Source organism: Cyanistes caeruleus, chromosome 24 (genome assembly GCF_971803275.1).
Source record: "Cyanistes caeruleus chromosome 24, bCyaCae1.hap1.1, whole genome shotgun sequence".
NCBI lineage: Eukaryota > Metazoa > Chordata > Aves > Passeriformes > Paridae > Cyanistes > Cyanistes caeruleus.
Window position 1 is genome coordinate 1,194,968 of NC_141724.1, and position 23,569 is coordinate 1,218,536.

Sequence of the window (23,569 nt, forward strand, 5' to 3'; positions counted from 1 at the left end):
AGGGTGAGATCTGGGGGGTGTCAGGCTCCATATGCTGTCGCTGTTCAGGGCATGGCAGCAGAAAATCACACAGGAGACGCTGGAGAACAGAGGATGAACCTTTAGGCTTCCTCTGGAGGTCGAGGAATCGCTCCCTGAGCCTTTCGTGGTGCTGAGGGAACTGCCAGTGACAGCCTAGAGGGTCAATCCCCTCCCTCCCTCCTCAAAAAATGGTATTTTCCCCATCATCCAGCCCAAAGCAGCTCAGTTGCAAGTCCTGAGATCTTGTTACAATGTTCAGCACTGTAAAAACTGTTTATTTTATTAATCAGCACAGTAAACACTCAGAGCCCAGCTGTGATCAGCCAGGGGGTCACATCCAGTTTGGGAAGAGATTCCTGCCCTGCCATTCCGACGGTGACACCCATCTCCCCTGTCTCAGACCACGGCCATGGATTATTCTCCATTATTCACCATTATTTCCCAAGCCTTCTTTCCAGCCCAGGACTTCACACCCTCATAGGTGGTTCTTACCAAACCACAGCTCTGTCTCCTACAATCAAATTCTGTGAGGAAAAGAAAAATAAAAAAAAAACCAAACTCAAACCAGTAGCAACACATGGAAATGGGCTCCAGCGAAACCAGAAATGCAGCCTAGATTTTTATATGGAAATATATGGAATATATGGAATGTCAAGGATGTTTGAACCAGAAAATGCCAAATCCTGGCCTAGAGTGTCAGAAAATGACTTTTATGTTTTTAGGCCTCTTCACTCAGGTCTGAGGGCTGAAGTTTTCCATTGCCCCAAGATTTCTTACACGGTTGATTGTTCCCCAGAGCAGCACAGCTCTGAGCTCTTGGGAGCCTGAGTGCCACCAGCAAGAACCTAGAGACAGGTAAAGATAGAAACATTCCAGGGCTGCTGATTTTCAAAGCAAAGCAAACCATCAAATAAACGCTGCATTTCCCCTGAAAGCAACCAGAAAGAGTCACTTGAAATAAATCAAAGTTGGTTTCACCTTCTTAACGCGCCGCAGGCCTGACAGAAGCGGTGTGAGCCGAAAGCATCGGTGAACTGCCCCATTTCTGAGGCTCCCAGCGTTTCATCTCGCTCTGGAGCTCCGTGGATCTCCAGGTGGCCTCTGCTGCCTGCACGGCGCGGCGCAAACCGCCGGGGAAAAGTGGGAAGGCGGAAAATCGGCTCCCGAGAGAACGGGGGGGACTGAAATCAGCACAGGCAGCTCCGTGTCTCAGCAAAAGCCGGCCTGCTTCGGGGGGATGACTCATTTCGGGAGCCTGAGCTCGCTCCCAGTCATTAAGGAAGGAGTTAATCCCTGCAGCTTTGGCCACAAAGTGGATGTGTAAGGCCTGGAGTCCCATGGGCTCGATTGCATAAGAAGCCATGTATTGTGGCATTTAGTTGATCATGCACTACTTCTTCTGGTCACATGGAGGCTTGATTTCCCCTTGCATCAGCTACTACAGACTTTTTACATTTCTGGTCCTGCTATTTGCTCAGTTCATCGGGGTCATCCCCTTCACCCCACAGCAGAGCCTGTGCTGCTCACCCCACCCTGACCCACGGCATCTCACCCCATTTTTTGTAGGATCCTGGAAGAGGAACTTGTAATTTCTCTCATTTGTGTCTGTGCGTAACAGGTGTCATTTTCAGTGTAGTACAGACAAATCCCAAAATAGCTCAGGCTCTTCAGACGCTGCGAGGAGAAAAAAAAATCGTGGTTACTTCAGCTTTGGTTGTAGTGAAAAACCCAACGCCGGCAGCCGGCTCTGGAGTCGGAATTAAAATGGCAGACGGAGGAGTGGAGCAGGGCTCTCTCTGCATTCCCCGTTCCCTGACGGACTGCTCCTCGCTGCTCCGTGTGTGCACATCAACTCCCTCACACTGCTGCCTCTCCAGCAGCTCCCCTGATTCCCAGGAGCTGCACCTACCACGGATCCTCCTCCACACTTCCCGGTGCCGGCAGAGCTCCGCTTCCCCTGCCGGGTGCCGGGGCCGGCCGGAGGCACCGGAGTTATTCCAGGGATTTGGGGGGCAGAGGCGAGGAGAGAGCGTGCAGCTGCAAAAGGCTGCCTGCCTGGGGATGATGCCTGCTGTGCTGAAATGCAGAGCTGCCTGTGGACTGTCTCTGTCGGGGATTATTGGATTCTGGGGACTCCAGGAGCGCGGTTATTAGTTCCCCTGCCCACGCCAAGCGTTTTGAATCCGTGTGTGTGATAACACTTATTAATGCTGCTCAGATTAGGAAGATCCTATGGCTTTCCAGCACTTTCAGCACCTTATCTCACACCACGCACCTGCCCAGCAGCTGAACCACGCTCAGATCAGTGTCCTGTGGCCAGCAGAGCAGGGGCCAGCAGTAGCCCTGTGGCCACAAGTCCTGCATTTGTTCACAGCAGCAGCTGCCTTGTGCTTCAGGGGATCTGCCTGCTGAGGATTTGCAGGACCTGGGCCTAAAATATTTTATTTCAGGAAGTCAAGCAGTGGTTCCTGTCACCGAAACAGTTAATCAGAAAGCACCAACTCTCTACTGCAACGTGTGTGTGTGTGCACGTGTTTTTGTTTTTCAGAGCCAGCAAGATTTGCTTTGGCTTTTTTAAAGCAGAAAACACCAAAAAAGTTGGCTGTGGTTTCAGCTGCTATCGCTGGAGATTTGTACTGCTGACTAGCAATCCTAAAAGAGTTAACCTGGTAAGTATGACTCAGAAGCAGAGAAGGAGATGCGAGGCTGAGAGCCGGGGAGGAAGCGCAGAAACAGAGGTGAGGAACAGAATAATTGCCAAAAAAAGGTGCAGAGTCCAGGAGTGACGTTCCCTCCGGTCTGCCTGGCCCTGGCACCGCTGGCACGGGCTCCCTGGAAAGCTGCAGTTCCGCTCTTATAACACAAGGAGCAGGCTGGAGAATTTAGAGCTGCGTCACAGAGCTCAGCGAGAGAGTGAGAGAGCAAGCTCCGTCGATAGGTCTACCAGCAACAGCCCTGCTGCAGCAAGAGGGGAGAGAGGCAGCAAGAGAGGCAGAGAGGGCTCCAGGAAGAGAAGTGGCACCAACACCACGGACTGGGCTCCTGCCACCATCCACTGCCATTTGTACCCCGTACTCGGGCTCGCTCGGCGTAGGAGGCTTCGCCCATTGACGATGCCGGAGACCCTGCGCGCTTAATCCCACGGGGAGGGAGAGTGGGCAGAGACGCCGAAAGGGTTAACGGGAAGGAAATTTCTGGAAGCTTCTCTTCTGCGGCGCTCCAGAGCGAGCGGAGGGCTGAGGACTGCGCAGATGGTGCACGGGCACGGCTCCTCGGTCCGGTTCGTCTCCCTCACGTACGTACCCTTTGATCGGGATGGGGCTGGAGCTGCGGCCGCGTATTCCGATTATTTGCAGGGCGTCCCTTTCCCCCGGCGTCCCTAAGTTGGGATCCCAAAGTGCCTTTATGATTATTTTGGCTGGGCAGGATTGCTCTGTTCTGCGTCAGAGCTGTTTTCTCAATGGAGCGACGGCACAGGTTGTACTAATGTCACTCCTGCCGGCATTGCTGTACTGCAGAGGAGGGTAGTAGCCGTGGGAGAGAGATGACAACTTTGCAAAGACTGCTGTTTTCCCCGGTTTGTCTGAGCTTTTTATCCCCCCCCGTGTCCCCGGGGGCTGGCATGCCAGCGAGGGCTCGGTGCAGGGGTTAACGGGCGCCCCGAGATCCGGAGCTCGCAGCTCTGGCACTGCGTAGTTCGCAAAGTGGCAAACGGTGACGCAGTGATCATTGCAGGGCACGTCGTCCAGTTTTTAAAAGCACTGGGGACAGGTAGGACGGGTGCCTTCCAGACGCTTCCACGCCAGCTGAAAGGGGTTAAAGATGAGTCGAGCCGGGAAGCGAGCATTTAGGGATTAAATGTCATCATTTTGGCGTTGGAAAGTTGTTTACCTTGCTCTCTCGGTGTCTCCATGCTGGCAGGCGGCCAGCTCACATGTGATAGTCTTCCCTGGACTGCTGCATCATTAACGAGAGCCAGCGCCGGCTCCCATTGGCCGGGGAGGGCGCAGCGCCGGGGCCGCGCCGCCATTGGGCGCGCCGGGGATGGCAGGTGGAGCGCCAGAGCCCATTGGCCGTGACAGGGTGTCAGGAGGCTGGCCTGGCACTGACAGGGACAGGGACACTGCCCCGACACTGCTCCTGACAGGGACACTGCCCCTGACACTGCTCCTGACAGGGACTCTGCCTGTGACACTGACAGGGACAGGGACACTGCCCCTGACACTGCTCCTGACACTGCCCCTGCTCCCTGCCCGTGGGTGTCAGTGGGGCTGGCCTGGCACTGACAGGGACAGGGACACTGCCCCTGACACTGCTCCTGACACTGCCCGTGATAGTGACAGTGACACTGCCCGGGACAGGGACACTGCCCTGACACTGCCCGTCACACTGCTGGTGACAGGGACACTGCCCGTGATAGTGACAGGGACACTGCCCCTTCTCCTGCCCCTGACAGAGACACTGTCCCTTCTGCCCCTGACACTGCCCCTTTCTCCTGCCCCCGACACTGCTCCCTGCTCTCAGGTGTCAGCTGTGACTGTGTGAGTGGGGCTGGCCTTGCTGCTGCTACTGCCCATGACACTGCCACTGCCCCTTCTCCTGCCCCTGCCCGTGATACTGCCACTGCCACTGCCACTGCCTGCTCCCTATTCCCTGCTTCCTGCTCCTTATTCCCTGCTTCCCATTCCCTGCCTGCCAAGTGTCAGCACAGGGGTCGTGTGAGCGCCGGGCTGCCCTCTGCCACTGCCTGCTCCCTGTTCCCTGCCTGCTCCCTATTCCCTGCCTGTTCCCTGTTCCCTGCCTGTTCCCTGTTCCCTGCCTGCTCCCTGTTCCCTGCCTGCTCCCTGCCACTGCCTGCTCCCTGTTCCCTGCCTGCTCCCTATTCCCTGCCTGCTCCCTATTCCCTGCCTGTTCCCTGTTCCCTGCCTGTTCCCTGTTCCCTGCCTGCTCCCTGTTCCCTGCCTGCTCCCTGTTCCCTGCCTGCTCCCTGTTCCCTGCCTGCTCCCTGTTCCCTGCCTGTTCCCTGTTCCCTGCCTGTTCCCTGTTCCCTGCCTGCTCCCTGCCTGGGGGTGTCAGCCGGAGTGTCCATGTGGCATTGCCAGCACCGAGCTGCCCTCTGCCCACTGCTGCCCATTCCCTGCCTGCTCCTTGTCTGTTCCCTGTCTGCTCCCCTGCTCCCTGCCCTTCTCTGCCTGCTCCCTGCTCCCTTCCCACTCCGTTCCCTGCCCGCCGCTCGCTCCGTGCCCACCTGGGATCCCGGGATGTCCCTCGGGCAGGACAGGAGCTGGTCCCTGCTGCCTGTGCTGGGTGCAGCCCCTGGCCCATGGGTGCTCTCAGGGGGTCTGAGCTGGTCCCTGCTGCCTGTGCTGGGTGCAGCCCCTGGCCCACGGGCGCTCGGTCTCGTTTCGCCGTCCGGTCGTGACGATGACGTGTCAGAGCTGCAGCTCTCGGTGCGGGGGACAGCACCGGCCTTCGGGGCTTTTCTCCTCGCTTCCTCCTCCCCTGTGAGGTGCTGGAGTGTTGGCAGCACTGTGAGCTGCTTGGGGCAGGGACCGCACCTGGAAATCGTGTTGTGGGAATAGTTAAAGAAATGAAAACGACTCTTACCCAAACTCAGCTTTTGTTGGCACAAGTGTGAGTTTGCCACGGGCTCTGTAACCTCACAGAGAGATGGAGACTGCCCTCGGTGATGGGTCTGTAAAGGTTTCCAAAGGAGAAACAGCATTAGAAAGCACGGACAGAAGGATTGGGAAGGACTGGTTAAGGATAAACGGGAGACTGAGGGCAGAGATCAGCTCCAGAGAGAGGATGGGGAAGTGGAGAACACTTTTCCCTCTTAACCATTCACTATACTATTTTTTCACCTCTCTTCTTAAAGCGACCAGCAATGAAGATGGCAGCTCTGCCGGGAAGTGCTGATGACACAGCCAGCCTTGAGCTTGGTCCTTCTGGCCGAGGAAGCCTCCCGATTATGCAGTGGAGTGGTAACTTTGCTTTCTCATACAACAGGGACCATTATTCCATAGCCTGTCATCATTCTGAGGCTTACCCAAGTTTCAGGATGTGCTAGCAGGAGTGTTTAATCTCTGTTCCTTGCTGGCTGACATCTCCAGAGTCAGGGTTGGTTGTTTAGCAACAACCGCTGGGCTCAGCACCGGCTCGGGCACCGCGTGGCCGCCGTCCCCATCGCCTGGGCTGCAGCCTGGCCTCTGCAGGGGGCTCTGGGAGACAGAGAGAGAGGGAAGGGCTGGATTCACACCCTGGACGGAATTTTGGTGCTTTGGTGGCGAAGGCCGCAGGCGCTGCGGATTTTTCACGACTCCGTCCTTTGCGCAGGGCCGCCATTTCCACCGGCAGTGCGGTGCAGGGAAGAACCCAACAGACTGTACGTGCCACTCCCCACTTTCTTTCCCTCTTTCCCATCTCCATCTCTCCTCCTTCCCCTCCTTTGCTGCCAGATTCCATAGGGAATTTCAGCCTCTTACTGCAGTCATCACAACCCCTCCTGACTCACTGAGCCTCCGCTGGCTGTGGCTGGCTCCCTCGGAGCATCCTCGCCTCCCGCAGCGCCAGATCCGCAGAGCAGGGGAACAACGGGAACAGCAGCGACGAAGGTGGTCCCTGCAGCCAGACAGACAGGCATAAATACATACACACACACACAGGAGAACAGTCCCAGGCAGCTGTGGAGGGGGGTTTGTACAGCCAGGACTAAGGCACGGTGCTGGGTTGTGTGGATGATGGGTGGGTTGTGTCTGTTTTCCCCAGCGTTGGTTGCGTGGACAGCTCTTTGCAGTTTTCCCCACCATAGCTGTGGGGTGGAGAAGCCCTTACTTTGTAAAGCTAGTGCTGTTTCATGGCTTTCAAGGAGGTGCCACTGGCTGCTGAGTGTGTTCAGCATGGATTTGATTCCTTTTGCCACCATGTTTTGGCCAAACTGCGCCCAAACGCAGGGAGGGTAAGGAGACGGATAAAAGAGGAGTTATTTCAATGTTAAACTTCAGCTGTAAATCTCATTACTCAGGAATTGAGGTTACTGGCAGCAGGTAAATCTGCAGGACTGGCAGGAAACAAGGCTAAGAAGGGGACATGGCATATTTCTGTAGGACAGCAGTGCTTTTGTGCCACTGTCACTGTGAGCTGTACCTGGGTAACTGCTCCGGGCTCGTTTTCTGCACGGTGCCGCAAAAGGACTGGGGAAAGCTGTGATTTCTCCCTCCTTCTGCCACTCGTGTGTGTGTGGCACCGTGTGAGCTGATTCATTTTCCTGTATCTGGGTTTCCCTGCTCTGGGGAGTGGGGTTTGCTCTGCCTCGGCCCTGGTGCAGCATCGTGACGCAGCGATCGCTACCACGCCGACAAAACACGCGCAGTTTTCTCGGGCGTTCCGGGGACCGTGGCACTTGGGGAAGGAAGGGTAGGATTTCACGTGCCCATAATATAAATTTGAAAGCATTACCTCTTGTTGTCTGCTGGAGAAGGGAGGCTCTGTGAGGGACGAGGCAGCCGTGATCTCCCCCTGCACTTGTTTTGCCGATGGTCATGTTACATCTGTGACGCAGACGAATTTTGCTGTTGGTTCCTGTCGGTGCTTTAGGGAGTGGAGCTGATGGGGGCACAAGCTTGAATACGGTTAGAAACATTCATTTCACATTGATGTTAGAGTTTGAACCTCACCTGGAGGGTCAGAGGTATCAGATCCACCCAGTGACCTCCCCAGATGATGAAGGAATTCGGATGAGCCCCAGCACCCCTGGCCATTTTGCTGCTCGCAGAGCAGGCTCGGAGCCTGCAGCGCTGCTGCTGCTGCTGTTCATTTCCATGTTATACAAATACAGCATTGGGCTCTGTGTCAGGAGCTTTCTGGTGCTGTGAGAAGCTTAAAGTCTACAAGCAAATGTTTTTCTTTTCTTATTTGGGAACATTCATTAAAACGTCAAAATGCCAAGTGTTCTACCCTCTCTCCTCCGACAAATCTCTCCCAGACCTATCCAGAAAATTCAGTGCTGCTGCTTAGGATTTTTAAAACTTTATCATGGTGTTTTCTTACAGTTTAATATGGGTATGGCTTGGGGGGAGAGTAAGATTTAATTTGGTTAAATATCTGTAATGCTGATTTTAATGGACGAGGATGAAGGCAAGAGATAGGAGTTGTCCACAGCCTCTTTATCTCTGTTTACAGACAGTCCCAAGCCCAGGCTGTGAGGAAAAAGGGGAATACTCTATCCCATTCCCACCCACCCAAACAATTTCGGTGCAAAGGCAGCAGTAGAAAAGGCCAAGCTGGAATGTCACAAAATGGTTCCACCAGCACTCAGAGATGCCAGTGCCGTTTATCCTGGCTCGGCTCCGAGAGCGGCACCGCGAGCTGCCTGCTGCAAGGTCATTCCCCTGACTCATGGTCAGCAACCAGTTGGTTCAGGAACTCCCAATCTACTTCTCTTGCAACTGTGCCCATGCCTGAACCTGGAGGGGAGGCTTGAGAATTAACATTACTGCAGCAGTGGGGGCACTGAGCCCAAAACTGCAGCTCCAAAAAAATCCTGTGTCTCTGGAAAAATTTTAAAATCCATCATTTGTTTCCTTGCTGGCTCCAGAAACTTTCCACTAGTTCCCTCATCCCCTTTTCCCCCCAAGACTTCCTCTGGACTGCTAGGAATGTGTATTTAAGGACTCACACTCTTTTCTAGGAAGAAAACCTCTGTGAATATTTGCATTTCTGTAGCTATCAGGTGGACTCTGCAGGCTCCCCAGGGCCTCTCAAGCCAGGGCTGTCTCTCAGGTGCTTTCAGTTTCAGATAGCTCAGCTCAGGAGCTGCCTTGTGCCCTCCCAGGTTTCCCCATATTTCCCTGGTGTTCCTATTTGCCCATCTCACCGGTATTTTCAGCTGTCTCAGGACAAACCCAGCCATGGAAATGCTCTGGGCTGGCTCTGGCTGCCTCAGCTCAGTGGTTAATGCTTCTGAGCAAAAGAACTTATTCAGTCCCCAAAGCTTGGGGCATGTTCTGTGGCCACAGGGAGAGCAGAGCCAGAGCCCCCAGCCCTGGGCAGCCTGACCCTGCTCACCTTCCCCATCATCATCATCATCATCATCATCATCGTTCCCTGCTCTCCCAAAGGGACAGAGCCTCCTTCCAATCCCCCTGCCAGTGCCACCTCCTCGCCTGCAGGGAGGCAGATGTGATGGCTCGTCTGCTCAGAACCGAGCCAACACACTGTGATTCAGCCCTCCAGCTTTCCAAGGAAGAGCTATTTCTGCGGGAAGCTCATCTCTCCAGCTCCCCCCACAAACACTCACGGCACCCAGGAGTCCGACAGCAGCCACTGGGTTTGCATTTGGGAACCCAGCTCAAAGCCTTCCTAAACTTCTTGGACACACAGTGGTGTTCCAGGGATGAGATGATGGAAATCCTGGGAATAGGGACAGACCAGCAGCTCGTGTGCTTGGGGGAGCCAGCCAGGAGTGCTTGGTCAGTGCTTTTTTCCAGCCTGTTTTGCCAGGTCCTTGTACTGCAGGTAGTGTTAAACCCAAGGTTTGTTGGTTTGTCTGGTTTAAAGGCAGGTTATACTTCAGTGAACATCTGGCTGGGTTTTTCCTCATGCTCCTCCCTGGCTCAGGACATTCTTTTGTCTCTTGAATGACACAAAAGGAAAATATGGCTTCCCTTGCCATTACCTGGAGGAGCAGGAGCGGTGGTGTTGGGGGAACACCGTGTTCCTGAACTGACTGTACAAATCACAACAATCATCTCCCTGTGAGAGCTTTCCAGCCCTGCAATCAGTACTTTACATTCTAAAGGGATGCTTAGGTACAGGAGTTAGGAACAGAAAATGGCCTTTCAGGTTGCAGCTGCTTAGGTGGATCATTTGTTCGAGTGGAGCGAGTTTTGCAATGTGCTGCTCGCTAAATCTGAGGAGTTTTTGTTCCTACTGCCCTTCCCTGACCTCAGCCACGTAAATGCAGAGCTTTTCTTCCCCTGTGGGAGTTTGCCCAGCTTCACCCCACTGTTCCCTGTGAAATCTGGAACCCCCCATAGGATCCAGGGCTTCAGCAGTTCCTGTGCCCCACAAACAGGCTGGGGCTTGGCCCAGGAACTCTCCTGGGAGCAAAGGTGGAGGAAAACTGGGTGACTCCAGGCAAGTGAGAGCAATTTCAGCCGAGCAGAGGGGGATCACAGGCGGGGGAACCACAGCAGGAATATCTGAGCACACCTCCAATGGTCACCATGCTAAAACAGACACTGCAGAGTGCTCTGACAGAATCCCTCCAACAGGAATTGAAATCAGTGACTCATATCAAGCCTGACCGTCCCACTGCTCACAGTTCAATGGCACACAAAGCTCCACAGGCTTTTACCCCCATCCTGTCCCAGTGCTCAGCCTGCCTTGGGGTTTTGGGGGGGTTTCAGACACAGTGTCTGGCTTTTAACTCCATTTGTGCTGCAGCTGTAAGGCTGCCAGAGTAGGACTGAAGGAACAGGCTGTGTTCAATTCAGGATTGTAATGTGGAGTTTTTATTGTGGTCTTAATAAAGGAAAAAAACCAAAAATCTCCCTTATGCTTTAAACTCGTGAAGGAAGTACCAGTTTTTGCTGCCAGTGGCATCTCCAGAGCCATCTCCTAGGCACAAATATCAGTTTTCCTAAGCAGTGCAGCCCCCACCCTGCATGCCCCCAGGCAATGCTGCTGACACACCGAGGGCTCCAGACCGGCTCCCAGTGCAAGCCAGAGCACATTTGTCCACAGCTGACCCACGCAGCACCAGACCTGCACAACAAAGAGATGCAGTTACAGGCTCCCCCACGCTGAGGAGGCTTTTTTGAAACCTTAGAAGTTCACTCATTTCCATTCCCCTTACAGGTCACCACTTGTACTGTCACACCCCTTGTCCTGCACCTGGCCCTGGGCTGATTCATTCCTTCACTGGGAGGATGATGCATCAAGCTCAGATTCTCAGCATGTAAAACAGGGATTATTTTCTCCAGGGGAGACCAGAGCCTGATGAACCACAACCTTCACCCCGTGATGTGAAAATGGAGGAAAACATTTATGATGCACACTGAGATCTGTTTTGCTTTCTGTAAAAGCCTTTCTATACAGAAGGTGTAGGTTGTGAAAAACCAGGTCTGTGGCATCCAGGCTTGCCTTGCTCCTGCAGACTGAAAGTCTCAGGGTAGAGAGGAAATTCCCTTTCTCGGGGAAGCCAGGGATTCCCTTTTTGTCTTTGTCTCCTATGGAATGTATAAAGCAGTGTGAAGTCCATGAAAGGCTTTGAGTTGCTCCTCTGGAAGAAGCTACAGAACAGCACTGCCACTAAAACATCTGAAAAGGAGGAAAACCACAGAATGACGTTGTACTTTCCCTACTGCTCTTTATTGGGAAGTCCAGACCGCTGTGACAAGGCCGAGGACAGGTGACAGCATTTGCTGGTCTCCACACAGCAAATGTTTGAGACCAGCATTGCTTCCTTCCCTTCCCTGTGAGGGTGGGGAGGGGCTGGGATGGAATTCCCAGGGAAGCTGTGGCTGCCCCTGGATCCCTGGCAGTGCCCAAGGCCAGGCTGGAGCAGCCTGGGATAGCAGGAGATGTCCCTGCCCATGGCAGGGGTGAGCTTTAAAGTCCCTTCCAACCCAAACCATCCTGTGCTCCTGCTTTGTGGATCTCAGCGTCCTGAACTGCTCCTCCCTCCTGCCCAGACACACTGGGAGCCCTGGAAAGGAGAGCACAGACAGATGCACCCTTCCCAAAACCTGCACCCTGCCAAGAAGGGCTGACACCTTCTGGGGAGCTTGTGAAGGCAACAGGACAAACTCCAGGTAGCCTGGAGGAGGGGCAGCAGCATCTTAATTATGCTGAAGTGAAACCCGGTTTTATCAAAACTATAAATAATAAATGAGCCATTGGTCTTCATCTGCTGCATGATATTTCTGGAAAGGCTGGTCTCCTTTGCAGAGGGGAAGATGTGCAGAGGTGTTCAGCCCTTCTGAGTCTCATACTTTGAACACAAGTTCCCATTTTCAGCAGAACAAAATCGAGTGTCATTTCCTCCAACTGTTTTTCAAAACCCTAATGAAGATTTCTGTGTAATGCCTCCTACTTGAGGCAAGGAGAAAGCAGAGCAAAGCTCACTGTGAGCCTGTTTCTCAGCTTCTGGGATCTGTGCTGCACCTGCCTCTCCTCAGCAGCAACTCTTGGTGCAGCTTTTCAGGAGTAATTCTCACCTGATAACAGAGGGTGCCTCACAATAACTGTGCCAGCACGGCAGGCACTGGGGAGGGAACCTGCTTTCCACTCGTCTTTCACCCTGTTGCCCCAGATAATGGATTTAGAAACGACAGTAAATATCCAGACACAGGAATCTAGTCCAGTTATTCTCCCTTTCCTCCACCCCTCTTTCTTGGAAGGACGAGCTCTTGTCTCTGAGCTTTCCCTCTGCTGCCTGGGAGTGTGCATTTAGGATGGAGGCGCTGGAGCAGGGTTTTGGATGTGGTTACAACAGGAATACACAGGGTTGCCAAAAAGCCCAGGCCATCCATAAGTGAAACTGCTGCCTCCAGTTGTGCTTTGTTCCATTTCACATCGGCCTCTGCTCCAGCACAGGTCAGACACTTATCCAAGGGTTGATAGGTCCTGAATTATGCATGTGTGGAGCAGTTCAGAGGCTTCTCAACACCCCCTCCACTCCCTCTGCTCCCAGGTTAAGTGCACTGCTCAGCCCTGCTGCAGTTCCAGGAACCATCAGCCACTCATTTTCACACTCCCCTTCCTCGACAGCTTCCACTGAACCGCTTACACCTCAATTTATCAACCTTTCTGTTCTGACCCACACTCAAAGGACTTGCAATCCAATTTGTTTTCATCCTGCCTGCAGAATTTAAAAGTTTTCTAACAAAAAATCTGCGAGTCCTGGCTTATTTAAAGCCCAGGGATTGCTGATAGAGGAAGTTCCATCAGGACACTCACATTTCCTTTCCCTGTCACAAAAAAGCAGCTGATCTGTCCTGTGCTCTCTGATCAGTGACACAAAGCCAGAACTCTCTGTGTCTTGGACAGAATGAGGTTTATAGCCTGGTTTCATCTGCAGTGAAATGGAAAAAAGTGTTCCTGTACCACACAAACTTCCCACACTCACCCCATCAGCATCGTGCTCTGCACTAGCAAGAAATAAAACCTTAATCATCACTTGCTGGGAAGAACTTGAGTGCATTCCACCTGGCTAGGGCAGGAAACAACACTCACTGCCAGGCTGGGGGCTTTCCTCGCCACATAAATTTCATTTCTCCTACACCAGCCACAAAAAAAGCATTATCCATAAAGTAGCTAAGCCCAAGGTAACTGTCTTGCTGTCTAATAAAACTAAATAAATGAATTTTTCTCTAGGTACAGTGGAGATGAAGGATTTTCTCCCTCAGCCTGCAGCCATGCACAAGATGTGTCTTCCTCTGGAAGCTGGTTTCACATGGTGGCTTAGATTTTCCCACTTTGTATCTAGCACCATTTGAAATCAGTGTTCTAGGAGCAAGAATTACAGCGTGGGAGGAGACCAAGCACCTGCTCACTTCAGCAACATCCTCTACTCCTCAAAGCAGCCCCTTTCCCAAAGGTCTTTTTTTGTTTTTGTTTTTTTGTTTTGTATTGCCAGCCATCCACTTTGTAACATCATCTGATTTCTAGAGACTTCTCCAACCACTGTATGCACCCTCCCAAGCCAGGGCCACAGCAGAACAGCCTCCTGCTCGGGTACTTCTGCCTAATAAACAGTGGATATAAGTTCAACTTGTCCAGACTAAAGTGATCCACAAGTTGCATGAAAACCAACGTGGTACTCCTTGTACCTTGACAGGCACCCAAAAACCACGATCAACACTTAATTTCTTGCCTCAGAGCAAAAGGATTTCCACTTTCTGCTTGGGGACTCCATCTCCACAGGATTCTCACTCCATAGCTCTGCAAACAGGAATTCCCTCCAACAATTTCAGCTCAGCAGTCAAACACAGAAGTGCCTCCAGCAATCCCAGAATCCAGACTGGCTGGGGTTGGAAAGGACCTTAAAGATCATCCTGTACCAAGCCCCTGCCATGGGCATCATCAAGATGCCTCACAGCACGCACAGAACCCACTCCTTTCTCCAGCACCATTTTCCAGCACGCACAGAACCCACTCCTTTTTGTAGAATCGCTTTCCAGCTCGCTGTTGGTAGCTCCTAGCAATATTTCACTTCTCCAGCCCTGCATCCCAGCCACTAAAACTGAAGCTGAACTCTTTTTTTTTGCCCTCCCTGATGTCCAGCGTGTTCCCAGACATGGAAAAGCTGATCCTGGTGTGGATGAAGGTTTGATCAGAGCACTGAGTAGTCACCTCTAAAGAATGCATAGCTGTCATCTACAAGAGGATCCTTCTCTGAGCCAGGAAAACATCTCTTACACAGGCTGACCGATTTCTCTTGGTGTTCAGAGTCTCAGTTTTTGTCTAGCACCATTTGAAATCGGTTATGATGTAGGGGGAAAAGCAACAGTAATGGGAAACTTCCTTCCCTCACCCCCCAAGTCACAAACAAACATCCAGAGCATGGCCTGGCCTCCCAAACATGATCCAGAGCACGAGCTGGACTCTCAAACACCATCCAGTGTGTGACCTGGCCTCCCAAACACCATCCAGAGCATGGCCTGGCCTCCCAAACACCATCCAGTGTGTGACCTGGCCTCCCAAACACCATCCAGAGTGTGACCTGGCCTCCCAAACACCATTCAGAGCACAAGTTTGCCTCTCAAATACCATCCAGAGCACGAGCTGGCCTCCCAAACATCATCCAGAGCATGGCCTGGCCTCCCAGACACCATCCAGAGCATGGCCTGGCCTCCCAAACACCATCCAGAGCATGGCCTGGCCTCCCAAAAACCATCCAGAGCACGAGCTGGCCTCCCAAAAACCATCCAGAGTGTGACCTGGCCTCCCAAACACCATCCAGAGTGTGACCTGGCCTCTCAACTCAAGCAAGGCCAGGGCCTGGGTGTGACAACACAGCCACCCAACCTTCTGAGCACTCCTACTCCATGGGATGTTTGCTTGCCTTGACCTGCTCTTTACACAGATACTTTATTTTTTCCTTTTAAATAAAATTGTGTGCTCTGTGCTCCTGGGCTCTGTCTCAGGTAGAGAGATCACTTGATTCCCTGCTGGACAACACCCAAGTGCTGCAAGTCTCTTCACTTCAGCCCCCAGCTCCATTCTCACCACCCTCAGAAATATTTAGATTCAGAGAATCAGAATGGTTTGGCTTGGAAGGGACCTTAAAATCATCCAGTTCCAACCCCTGCCATGGGCAGGGTTTAATTTATATTGATTTTAAGTGTGACACCAAGAACCCACCAAGCACTGTCACTTCACATTATTTAACCTTAAACCAGGTAACTCTGGACCTGTTTTGTTATTCCCACTGCCCCTGTTGCCAGCAGATGGCAACACATTTTTATCCATGCAGCCTTCCCCTTAGCACAGAGTTCACATCTCTTTAATTATCATTTCCAGACTCCAGAATGAAATAATTCACGCAGCACTGAGTTTCAGAAAAACAGCACAGGACTCATGACAATTAGGCCAAATTAATTTGTGGTGTTTAAGTCAGATTTGCAGAATCAGAGAGCAGAATCCCAGAATGGTTTGGGTGGGAAGGGACCTTAAAGACCATCCCATGCCATGCCCAGGGGCAGGGACACTTTCCTCTGGAAGCTTTGCTTATCCCAGCAATGCTCACTGCAAACCCAAACTCCACAGTGTAAAGCTGTCTGGCATCATTTCCACACCAACTCACTTGGAGTATCACAACCACAAACTGGAAAAGAAACACGCCATATAAAGTGGTTTTTTTTTTCCTATTCCATCCCCTGAAAGGCTTCAGTCTATCAGGCAGACTCCACACATGGAAATCCAGTACATTTTGAGTGTGAAACTCACACAATTCCTAAATCCACTCCCCTTTCACAGGTCCCCTAAACCCCCCAGAGCTGTATTCCCTAAGGACTGCATTTGTCACACACTGGACAAAAGGGACAAAACATCCTCTGGCCTTTGCTTTAAGTGTTCCACAGAGCAGCCCCAAGATAAACTTCCTCTTCTCCATCAACCAATTTTTTCAGGAGTCAAAATTTTGGAGATTCTGGGAAATTCTCTTCAATTCTAAAAGGAAACCCCAAAAGGTGCTCAGCAAATTAAAACCCATCCCCTACACTACCACTGGGGAATTCCACTGCAAACTTCAATCTCAGCAGTTTCCACCTGATGTTTGGGATATGAAAAATCACCTGGATAGCAACGGGAAAAGAGCTGCTCAGCACAATGATGAATGAAAGACAAACACTTACTGCTAAATAATTTAACATTTTTATTTGGAACATTACAAATCATGGCTAATCTTTACATCCAGAAAGAAGAGTAAAAAAAAGGCCGCTTTTTACAGTGATTTCACTTCCCAACAAAGTACATTCCAGTGTATTTCAGCACATTGCAGATGCCACACAAAGCAAGCTGAGCTCCTGACCACCAGCACACTCAGCCCCAGTCACACATCCCAGTGTTTGCAAACACCTCTCAAACTGAGATATCAGCCAGGCCACCAACAGCAAATCCTCCTGCAGAGCCAAAGCCCCTTTCTAACAACCACAGCCTATTATCAACTCCAACAATGAGACTGCTGGGATTGTCCCAAAAAGCCCTCAACAGTTCTGTGCCACTCCAACAATCTGTTGATGACAGGGAGAGCAGTGCCAAGCAGCCACAGACAAGCCAGAGCAGTTTGAATGCAGCCTCAGGCATCTGAAGTGAGGCTGTTTGGGTTTTCTGCGAAAATCAGAAGCTGCCTGAATGCTGATAATGAGATTCACGAAGCTAAAGACCTGTTCTAGTTATGATTTAGGGTTTGCTGAGGAATTAGAAGTAGCAGTGGGTCTCTGCTAATGATAAGCACCGTGGTGGGAGCTCCTGGAGTCAGAATCTGGACAAAAACATTTGATGAACGAACAGCAAAACAAGAGACAACCACATCTACCAGCACTCAGACAGCTGAACTGGTCTGGTTCGCCTTTAACATGAAAAGTGAGAGACAGGGGAAAGCTCCTGCTTCCAAACAGGAATCTGATGCTAAATCCAGCTTTTCAGAGCTTGATTTAACATCCCAGTCTGCAGCAGAGGTTAGAAATGTGCAATATGTGACTTCAAGTAAAAAAAAAAAAGCAAGGAAGGTGGATCACACAGCACCTGTTTCTATCCTTGAAAGCAACAGAAGATCTCCAGAACTGACATCAAGGCTCACTAAAATCAAGCACCCCAAGGAACTTCCACTGTGCTCATGGCAGGACACAGCCACCACTGAGCTCTCAGCAGTTCCTTTCATTCAGGACCTCCTGTCAACAGGCAGGGGATGCCTTTGCTACAGAATCCTTCAGCTTTCAGTTCCAACAAATCCACTGCAGTCTTTGGGGGATTATAGCAAAGAATCAGAAATATATATATATATATATATATATGGCTTTTTTCCTTCTTTAAAGCAAAGGAAAAGCTATAAAACTCTGATTTCAAGGCACGCTTTAATTCATTATATACACAGCAACCAGCTTTGGCAGACAAAGAGGTAGAGTATATAAGATCTTAATCATGATAAAAAGACACGGCCTACAAGGGCACCAGATCCTTCGGGGAAGGAGCAACAGCACATCTCAGAAAACAACAGAACCATTTACACCACCTCAACTGCAAAAAGGGACGGGAAGGACAACCAGGTTTGAGGGAGCAGAGCCCTGCAGGAAGGGAGAATATTGGGCATTTTCTGTAAGGCAAGGGGCAGCACTGAAGGCAGCAGGGCTGGGCAGTGAAATTGCAGCATCCCCACAGACTCTGGCATGCTGCAGCTATTGCCTTTCCCCAGCTCACAGAGGGACAACGAGGGCAAAGCAGGATCTGTGGTTATCTATAAGCACACACACTTTTTATCCTATCAAGCATCTCCTCCTCCAGTTCATCAGCAGGGCAAGACACAGCACAAGGAACCCATGGACAGCAACTCAGTGCAAGGGCAATCATCATTTTCCAGCTCTGACAGGGATATTCCACCACAAAGTCCCTCCCAACCCCCCCAAAAAAAGTCAGTCATGGGTTACACATCTTATATTCGGCAGAACTGGGAGCGCTGTCACGTTTCCTACAAACAAAAAAACAAGTCAAATCAGAGGTTTTGCATTGCAAGAGGTTTCACATTTACACTGAAAGCACATCCTTAGTTTTATCATTAAAGCCACAGGTGAAGCCACAAGCTGGGTCGCTCCTCAGCCTCTCTTTACCAAGCAGCTGCTGGGCTGAGGAGATTTCAGCTTCATTCAGCCACTGAAGTGTCAGGAATGACCCAAGGAGCAGCAGAGCCTTTGATCCAAAGGGATCATTTCAAGTCATAACTGATATTACCAAAAAAACGAACACCAGAACAGCTACAGGATTCCTGCAGCACCCTGAAATTCATTTTAATTACGGTGTGTTGCTCAGCACACATTTTCTAACCAGAGATGAAATATTAGTTTGTGTGGATTTCCATTCTGCAGTCCACTAACAGCAACCTTACAATACTTAAACACACAAGAATTAAAATTCACAATGACATTCTTATGTATGTCCTGTTTTGCTTTAACAAAAAACCCACCCCATACCAAACCTAAGTCTCTAAGGAGTTCCACATTCCACAAGAAAACCTCCAGAATTACCAGTGGTTTGACACACCAGACCAGTAATTTCTTTTATCATGCATAAAGGTAAGATTGGAATGAAGAATTCTGTTCTAGTCTATCTCCTGATTCCTTTTTTCCCTCCAAAACCAAGCAAAATTAACCCAGAAACCAGATCCTATCTGAATTAGAAACATTTTTCTTCAGAGTGAAGATGATATTCCTTAATCTATACATTATTTTGGAATAAACACCGAGATTAATCTTCATATAAAAACTCACCAAAAACACTGAAAATTCACTTTACAAGTCAATAAAATCAAGACTATGCACATGAAAAGACCTTTGCATGAAGCTGGAATAAGAGAACCCATCACCTCTCCGAATGGAGAAAAGCAACCAAAAAAAAACTGATGCTGATTTAAAAGATATTTGTAGCTCCAGCTCTGCTGAGATAGCAACGAAAAAATAGTGGCAAGGAACGGTCAAACTGAGCTGTCCTGTCTGCAAAGTGTTCTGTTCAAACAAGCTTTGAGGAGCCAGGTTTTGGAAGAGCTCATTTGACCCCACACAAGTGCAGGAGGAACCCCAACACTCATCAGGCACCTCAGCAGACTGAGCATTCGGTTAAAATACAGGCAAGGACATCAGCTGCACACAAGCAACTGTATTTTGATCCTTTTCAGGGTTAACAAACTCTGAATCTGAAAAAGAAATCAACTTCTCACAAGAAGGTTTCAAAAGATGTTGTTAGGCCCTTCATTCTTCTCTTTTAGAAAGCAAAAATGCAGATGAATCTGTATTTGTGAGAGATGTGATCCGGTTTTCTCTGAAGGGATGCACAATTACCTTCAGAGTTTTAGTGCCCAGCTTTAAAGGTTTTTAGCTTCTAATAACAGGGAATTAAACTATTAATTAAGAAAAGTAACACACCACTGGGATGAGTGCTGAGTATTGTAGGCAATATGCTACTCGTTCTTCAAACACAACACCAAGAAATGTGATTTACAATCACTGCAACCTCTTACTGACACTGCTAAATCAAAGTTCTTTATATATTATATCCTGTTTTCCCAAAATGAATGAAAAGTTAGGATACTCTTTCCTACAGGAAGCCAAGGTTCCCAGCTAGATGGATTCCACACTCCTGAAATTCCAAGCAAGCCACAATAAAAAAAAAAAAGACACTTAAGCTGCATTGCAAAAAGTCCAAACGAAGTGGAAAATTATACCTTTTCTTTAATTCATTTGTGCAGTTCCTTCCATCTCAGCTGGGACATTAGCTTTTAAAATACAAGTTTCCTTGCAACTCTCATCAACTGTGTACGAGCTGAACAGCAGAGGGGGAGAAAGGGCTGATTGAATGTCCTGTCCAAGTGCAATTTAAACACACAACAAAGAGAGGCCAAGGAAAGATTTGCTGTCATTTTGGAGGTGACAAACCAGAGAGGAGCAGGGGCTGGAAGCACAACAGCTCACAAAGGCTCAGCTGCATCAGAACTCAGAATGCTAAACAGGGAGAGGGAGGCCTTAGTAAGAGGAGGTTAGATCAGGGTTTTCAGACAAGAAACAGTCAGATGTTCACAGAGAGGAAGATGAAGGGAAGCACTGGGCACAATAAAGCTTTTCAAGCTGATAGATATTCAGGAATGTCACAGTCATTAATTTTTGATGGTGCTGCTTTAGATCCCTCCTGCTTTCTACACCCTGAGAAGTCTCTCCACGGATGAAGGCAGCAGGAGCTCCTCTTTGCCCCATCCAGGCTGCAGAATATCCAAGTACAGGATAAAAGCAGTGGCTCAAAAGCACCAAATTGCTCAGCAGCACACTCTGGCCTTGGGTTGATACTGCACTGCCTATTTAAAAGACATTAAGGCAAAACCTGACTGGATATAAACCACCTCCAGGGCTCTCCCAGCTCCTCTCTGTATCCTTCCTTGCAAATACGAACCACAGGAATATTCCCTCTGGTTTGCTTCATTTAAAGCATCCCTTCCTTTGTTTCATGCACTGCAGATAAATCCCAAAAGATTCTGGAAAAGGACAACGCTGTTTTGATGAGATGCTTATCCTGACATTCTGTGTGCACCACCTAAGCTGCTCTGGACTGGCAGTGTTTTGCATTTTACAAAAAATTTCTCTGACAAAAAGGGTTATTTTTTTTTTTTCCAGAAGATAAAATCAGATATCACAGCAAAAATCAATGCACAAAGAGGAATTTAAATCTCCTGCCCCTCCATGAAAAACCACACATAAACAACCACACAGTTGTTTTGAAGACAAAGTTTAAAACACCCTACATGTCTCATCAAAAGCTGAACACTAATTGCTTGCTCACAAATCTAATATTTTACAGTTGATTTTGCAAATCTTTAGCACAGGGACACCAACACTGGGGCTGCAGGAGGAGAAGAAAAACCTGAAAACCTTCTGGCAGCACAAGCCCACAACACAATCAAGACTCCCCCTGGCTTTAGGAGATAAACTGACATGATTGAAACAGATGGACAAAAAAAAACCTTCCTTGGCAAGTGGACACTGCTTAAGAACGGGGTTTTTCCTCCCCTGAAATTAGTGCAAGTGTTAATTAGCAGCTTAGCTGAACAGCAGAACCAAAACCAAAGTTGAATTCAGCTTTAGCTTCCGTCAGCTGCTGGGAGGAGCTCACACAAAATCAGACATTTGAAAAAGAAAGGGCACAAGAAGCTCAAGAAACTTCAAACATCAGCACAGCTTTGGCTCAGTCGTTTGGAAATCTGCAGTGTTGATAAAAAGGAAGTTTTACTCACCCATTTTGTGAGAAGAATTTCTTGTAGATCCAGAAGGCAGCCAGGAGCGCCACAACTACCACAATCACTTCAGGGAGAATTAAAATAAATTAAAAAAAAAGCCTTAGAGTGATAAAGATCATCTCCAGCCCACAAAAAAAGCATCAAAAAACTTTGCAGAAATAGCCTTGTTTTCACCTACAGGTCTATCATCCCACCTCCACTCCCCCCCAAAAAATACCCTCACAGCCCAATTTATTTATGGAATGAGCCATGTAAATATTTAATTTACATTTAAATTGATTCTTTACTCAAAACTCTGCAAGATAGCTCAGCTCAGAAGCAGTGACCACCAAGATGGCAAAACCTCACCAGCTCAGAACCACAAAAAACAGGAATGACAAGGCCCTGAGGCTACATTTAACAAGTTTATACAAATCGGGGTAACAAAAGCAAGGACAGAGGATGGACTGAACACTTCTGTTTGCTGGCAGAGTTATTTACTCACACTCTCAGTAATTAAAAAAAAAATAATTAAATTTAAATTTCATTTAAAGTAATTTTAAAAAAGCCCTGAAATTTATCAAAGTGGCCAAGCTGCTGCAAACTGCCTTTGAAATGTGGCCTCACCACATGAGAAAATACACATTTCACACTAAATTAAACTGTAATAGCTAAACAATCTTTTTTTGAATCATGCAGCATGGATTTTCACATAAAAAAAATAATTTGTATTGTATATTTTTTAAGGTTTTAGAAAATACTTACCACAGATGATGGCTATAATATATCCACCTAAAAACAGAAGGAATCAGTGTCACAAGAGGAACAGAGGTGCTTCTTATTCAAACATTATTATAAAAACATTCACAGACCTTTTTCAAGGTACTTCTAGCAACACAATCCTTGAAGCAGATTAATTTAAATGATAAAACATATTTAACTTAGAATATTAACATTTTAATTAATATTTAAAATAATATTTAAATATAAAATGGTGTTTCTGCCCAGTTTTTGAACTGAAGCTGTGAGATAAAAGATTAATTAAGAGCAAAGCATGATTGCCTTAAGTTTATATAGCAGTGATGGTAAAAAGTCTAGGGGTGGAAATCAGTGATTATTTTTTTTTCTTTTTGTTAATTTAGTAGTTTTATTGTTTTAAAATACTTGTATATTGAATATAACTGATAATTTTTAGGCAGGTGTTCACAGGTTGAAGGGGTGGAATGTCCTTTATGATACTGGTATCCCCAAAAGCCTGGTTTATGTTCTATATTAAATTCTGCACTTTTAAGATTAGCTTTGAGAGCGAAGGAAGTTGAAACTGCTGGAAGCTGATGGGAGTTTTTCCTCCTGGCCAATAACAAAAACCTTATTTTCCACATCAAAATAAAGAAGGAAGCTGCACTAAACTATTTCTCCTTAATACCAAAGGACTGAGAGCTAAGGCAGCTGAAACTGCTGGAAGCTGATGGGAGTTTTTCCTCCTGGCCAATAACAAAAACCCTATTTTCCACATCAAAATAAAGAAGGAAGCTGCACCAAACTACTTCTCCTGATTACCAAAAGGGTGTATTTTCATGCTGGTGGGAGTTTTTGCAGCCTGCACTTACTGAGCTGGCAGCTTGGCACTGCTGGCACCCACTGGTTGTCTCCGGTGTACTGAATCCGAGGCTCCCCCTGCAAGGTGTACCCCGTGTAACACTCGATGGTGATGAAATCTCCCACAGAATAGGAAGATTTTTCTCCAGCTGCCACTCTCCCATAATTTATGACTGGTGTGGAACCAGAGCCTTTAGGCTCGCCTGGAAAGAAAAGGGTGGGGAGGAAAAAAAAAAAAATCGTTACAAAAAAAAATTTAAAAAATAAAATTTCATTTAAAAAAATCGTTTAAAAATAATTTGAAAAATCATAAAAAATAATTTGAAAAAATCATAAAAATAAATTGAAGAATCATTGAAGAATCATTGAAGAATCATTGAAGAATCATTGAAGAATCATTGAAGAATCATTGAAGAATCATTGAAGAATCATAAATAAATTAAAAAAATCAAAAATCATAAAAGAATCATA

At 48.5% G+C, this 23,569-nt stretch overlaps 2 protein-coding genes and 1 long non-coding RNA gene across 4 annotated transcripts in view; 1 reads left to right on the plus strand and 2 right to left on the minus strand.

Annotated features, from left to right (window-relative positions):
- Positions 1 to 267: 267 nt before the first annotated feature.
- On the minus strand, positions 268 to 7,620 carry LOC111939763 (uncharacterized). 2 transcript variants are annotated; one of them, XM_086862284.1, is made up of 6 exons: positions 7,480 to 7,620; positions 6,536 to 6,642; positions 6,071 to 6,242; positions 4,930 to 5,716; positions 3,913 to 4,858; positions 268 to 3,827 (listed from the first exon to the last, which is right to left on the minus strand). In XM_086862284.1, exons 1-3 carry the CDS (start codon positions 7,562 to 7,564, stop codon positions 6,078 to 6,080), a joined length of 357 nt encoding a protein of 118 aa, XP_086718410.1. In that variant the 5' UTR covers positions 7,565 to 7,620; the 3' UTR covers positions 268 to 3,827; positions 3,913 to 4,858; positions 4,930 to 5,716; positions 6,071 to 6,077. The 2 variants fall into 2 exon arrangements, with proteins under 2 accessions (XP_086718410.1, XP_086718411.1); XM_086862285.1 differs by lacking the exon at positions 3,913 to 4,858 and having other exon boundaries at positions 268 to 1,695; positions 5,270 to 5,716.
- LOC111939762 (uncharacterized) lies at positions 3,197 to 11,931 on the plus strand. The gene is made up of 3 exons (XR_002869329.2): positions 3,197 to 3,316; positions 5,900 to 6,005; positions 10,882 to 11,931. It is a non-coding gene; the product is annotated as an uncharacterized LOC111939762 (long non-coding RNA).
- A 4,454-nt stretch (positions 11,932 to 16,385) lies between these two features.
- The window catches only part of CR1 (complement C3b/C4b receptor 1 (Knops blood group)), a 51,130-nt gene continuing 43,946 nt past the window's right edge, over positions 16,386 to 23,569 (minus strand). Inside the window, exons 63-67 of the mRNA XM_086861553.1 lie at positions 23,110 to 23,301; positions 22,265 to 22,291; positions 21,518 to 21,584; positions 19,961 to 20,058; positions 16,386 to 18,214 (exon numbers count right to left, since the gene is read on the minus strand). Of these exons, the coding sequence (XP_086717679.1) occupies positions 19,968 to 20,058; positions 21,518 to 21,584; positions 22,265 to 22,291; positions 23,110 to 23,301 (377 nt within the window). The 3' untranslated portion in view covers positions 16,386 to 18,214; positions 19,961 to 19,967. The remainder of the gene's footprint in view (positions 18,215 to 19,960; positions 20,059 to 21,517; positions 21,585 to 22,264; positions 22,292 to 23,109; positions 23,302 to 23,569) is intronic.

Bases quoted from the DNA above. Each gene is read 5' to 3' on its own strand.
- LOC111939763 (XM_086862285.1), bottom strand. From the start codon at position 7,564: ATGACCATCGGCAAAACAAGTGCAGGGGGAGATCACGGCTGCCTCGTC. The intron at 6,643-7,479 runs GTAATGCTTTCA...GTCTGGCTGCAG, and splicing joins TCTCCAGCAGACAACAAGAG to GGACCACCTTCGTCGCTGCT. The intron at 6,243-6,535 runs GTGAGTCAGGAG...TCTGTCTCCCAG, and splicing joins CCACAGCCAGCGGAGGCTCA to AGCCCCCTGCAGAGGCCAGG.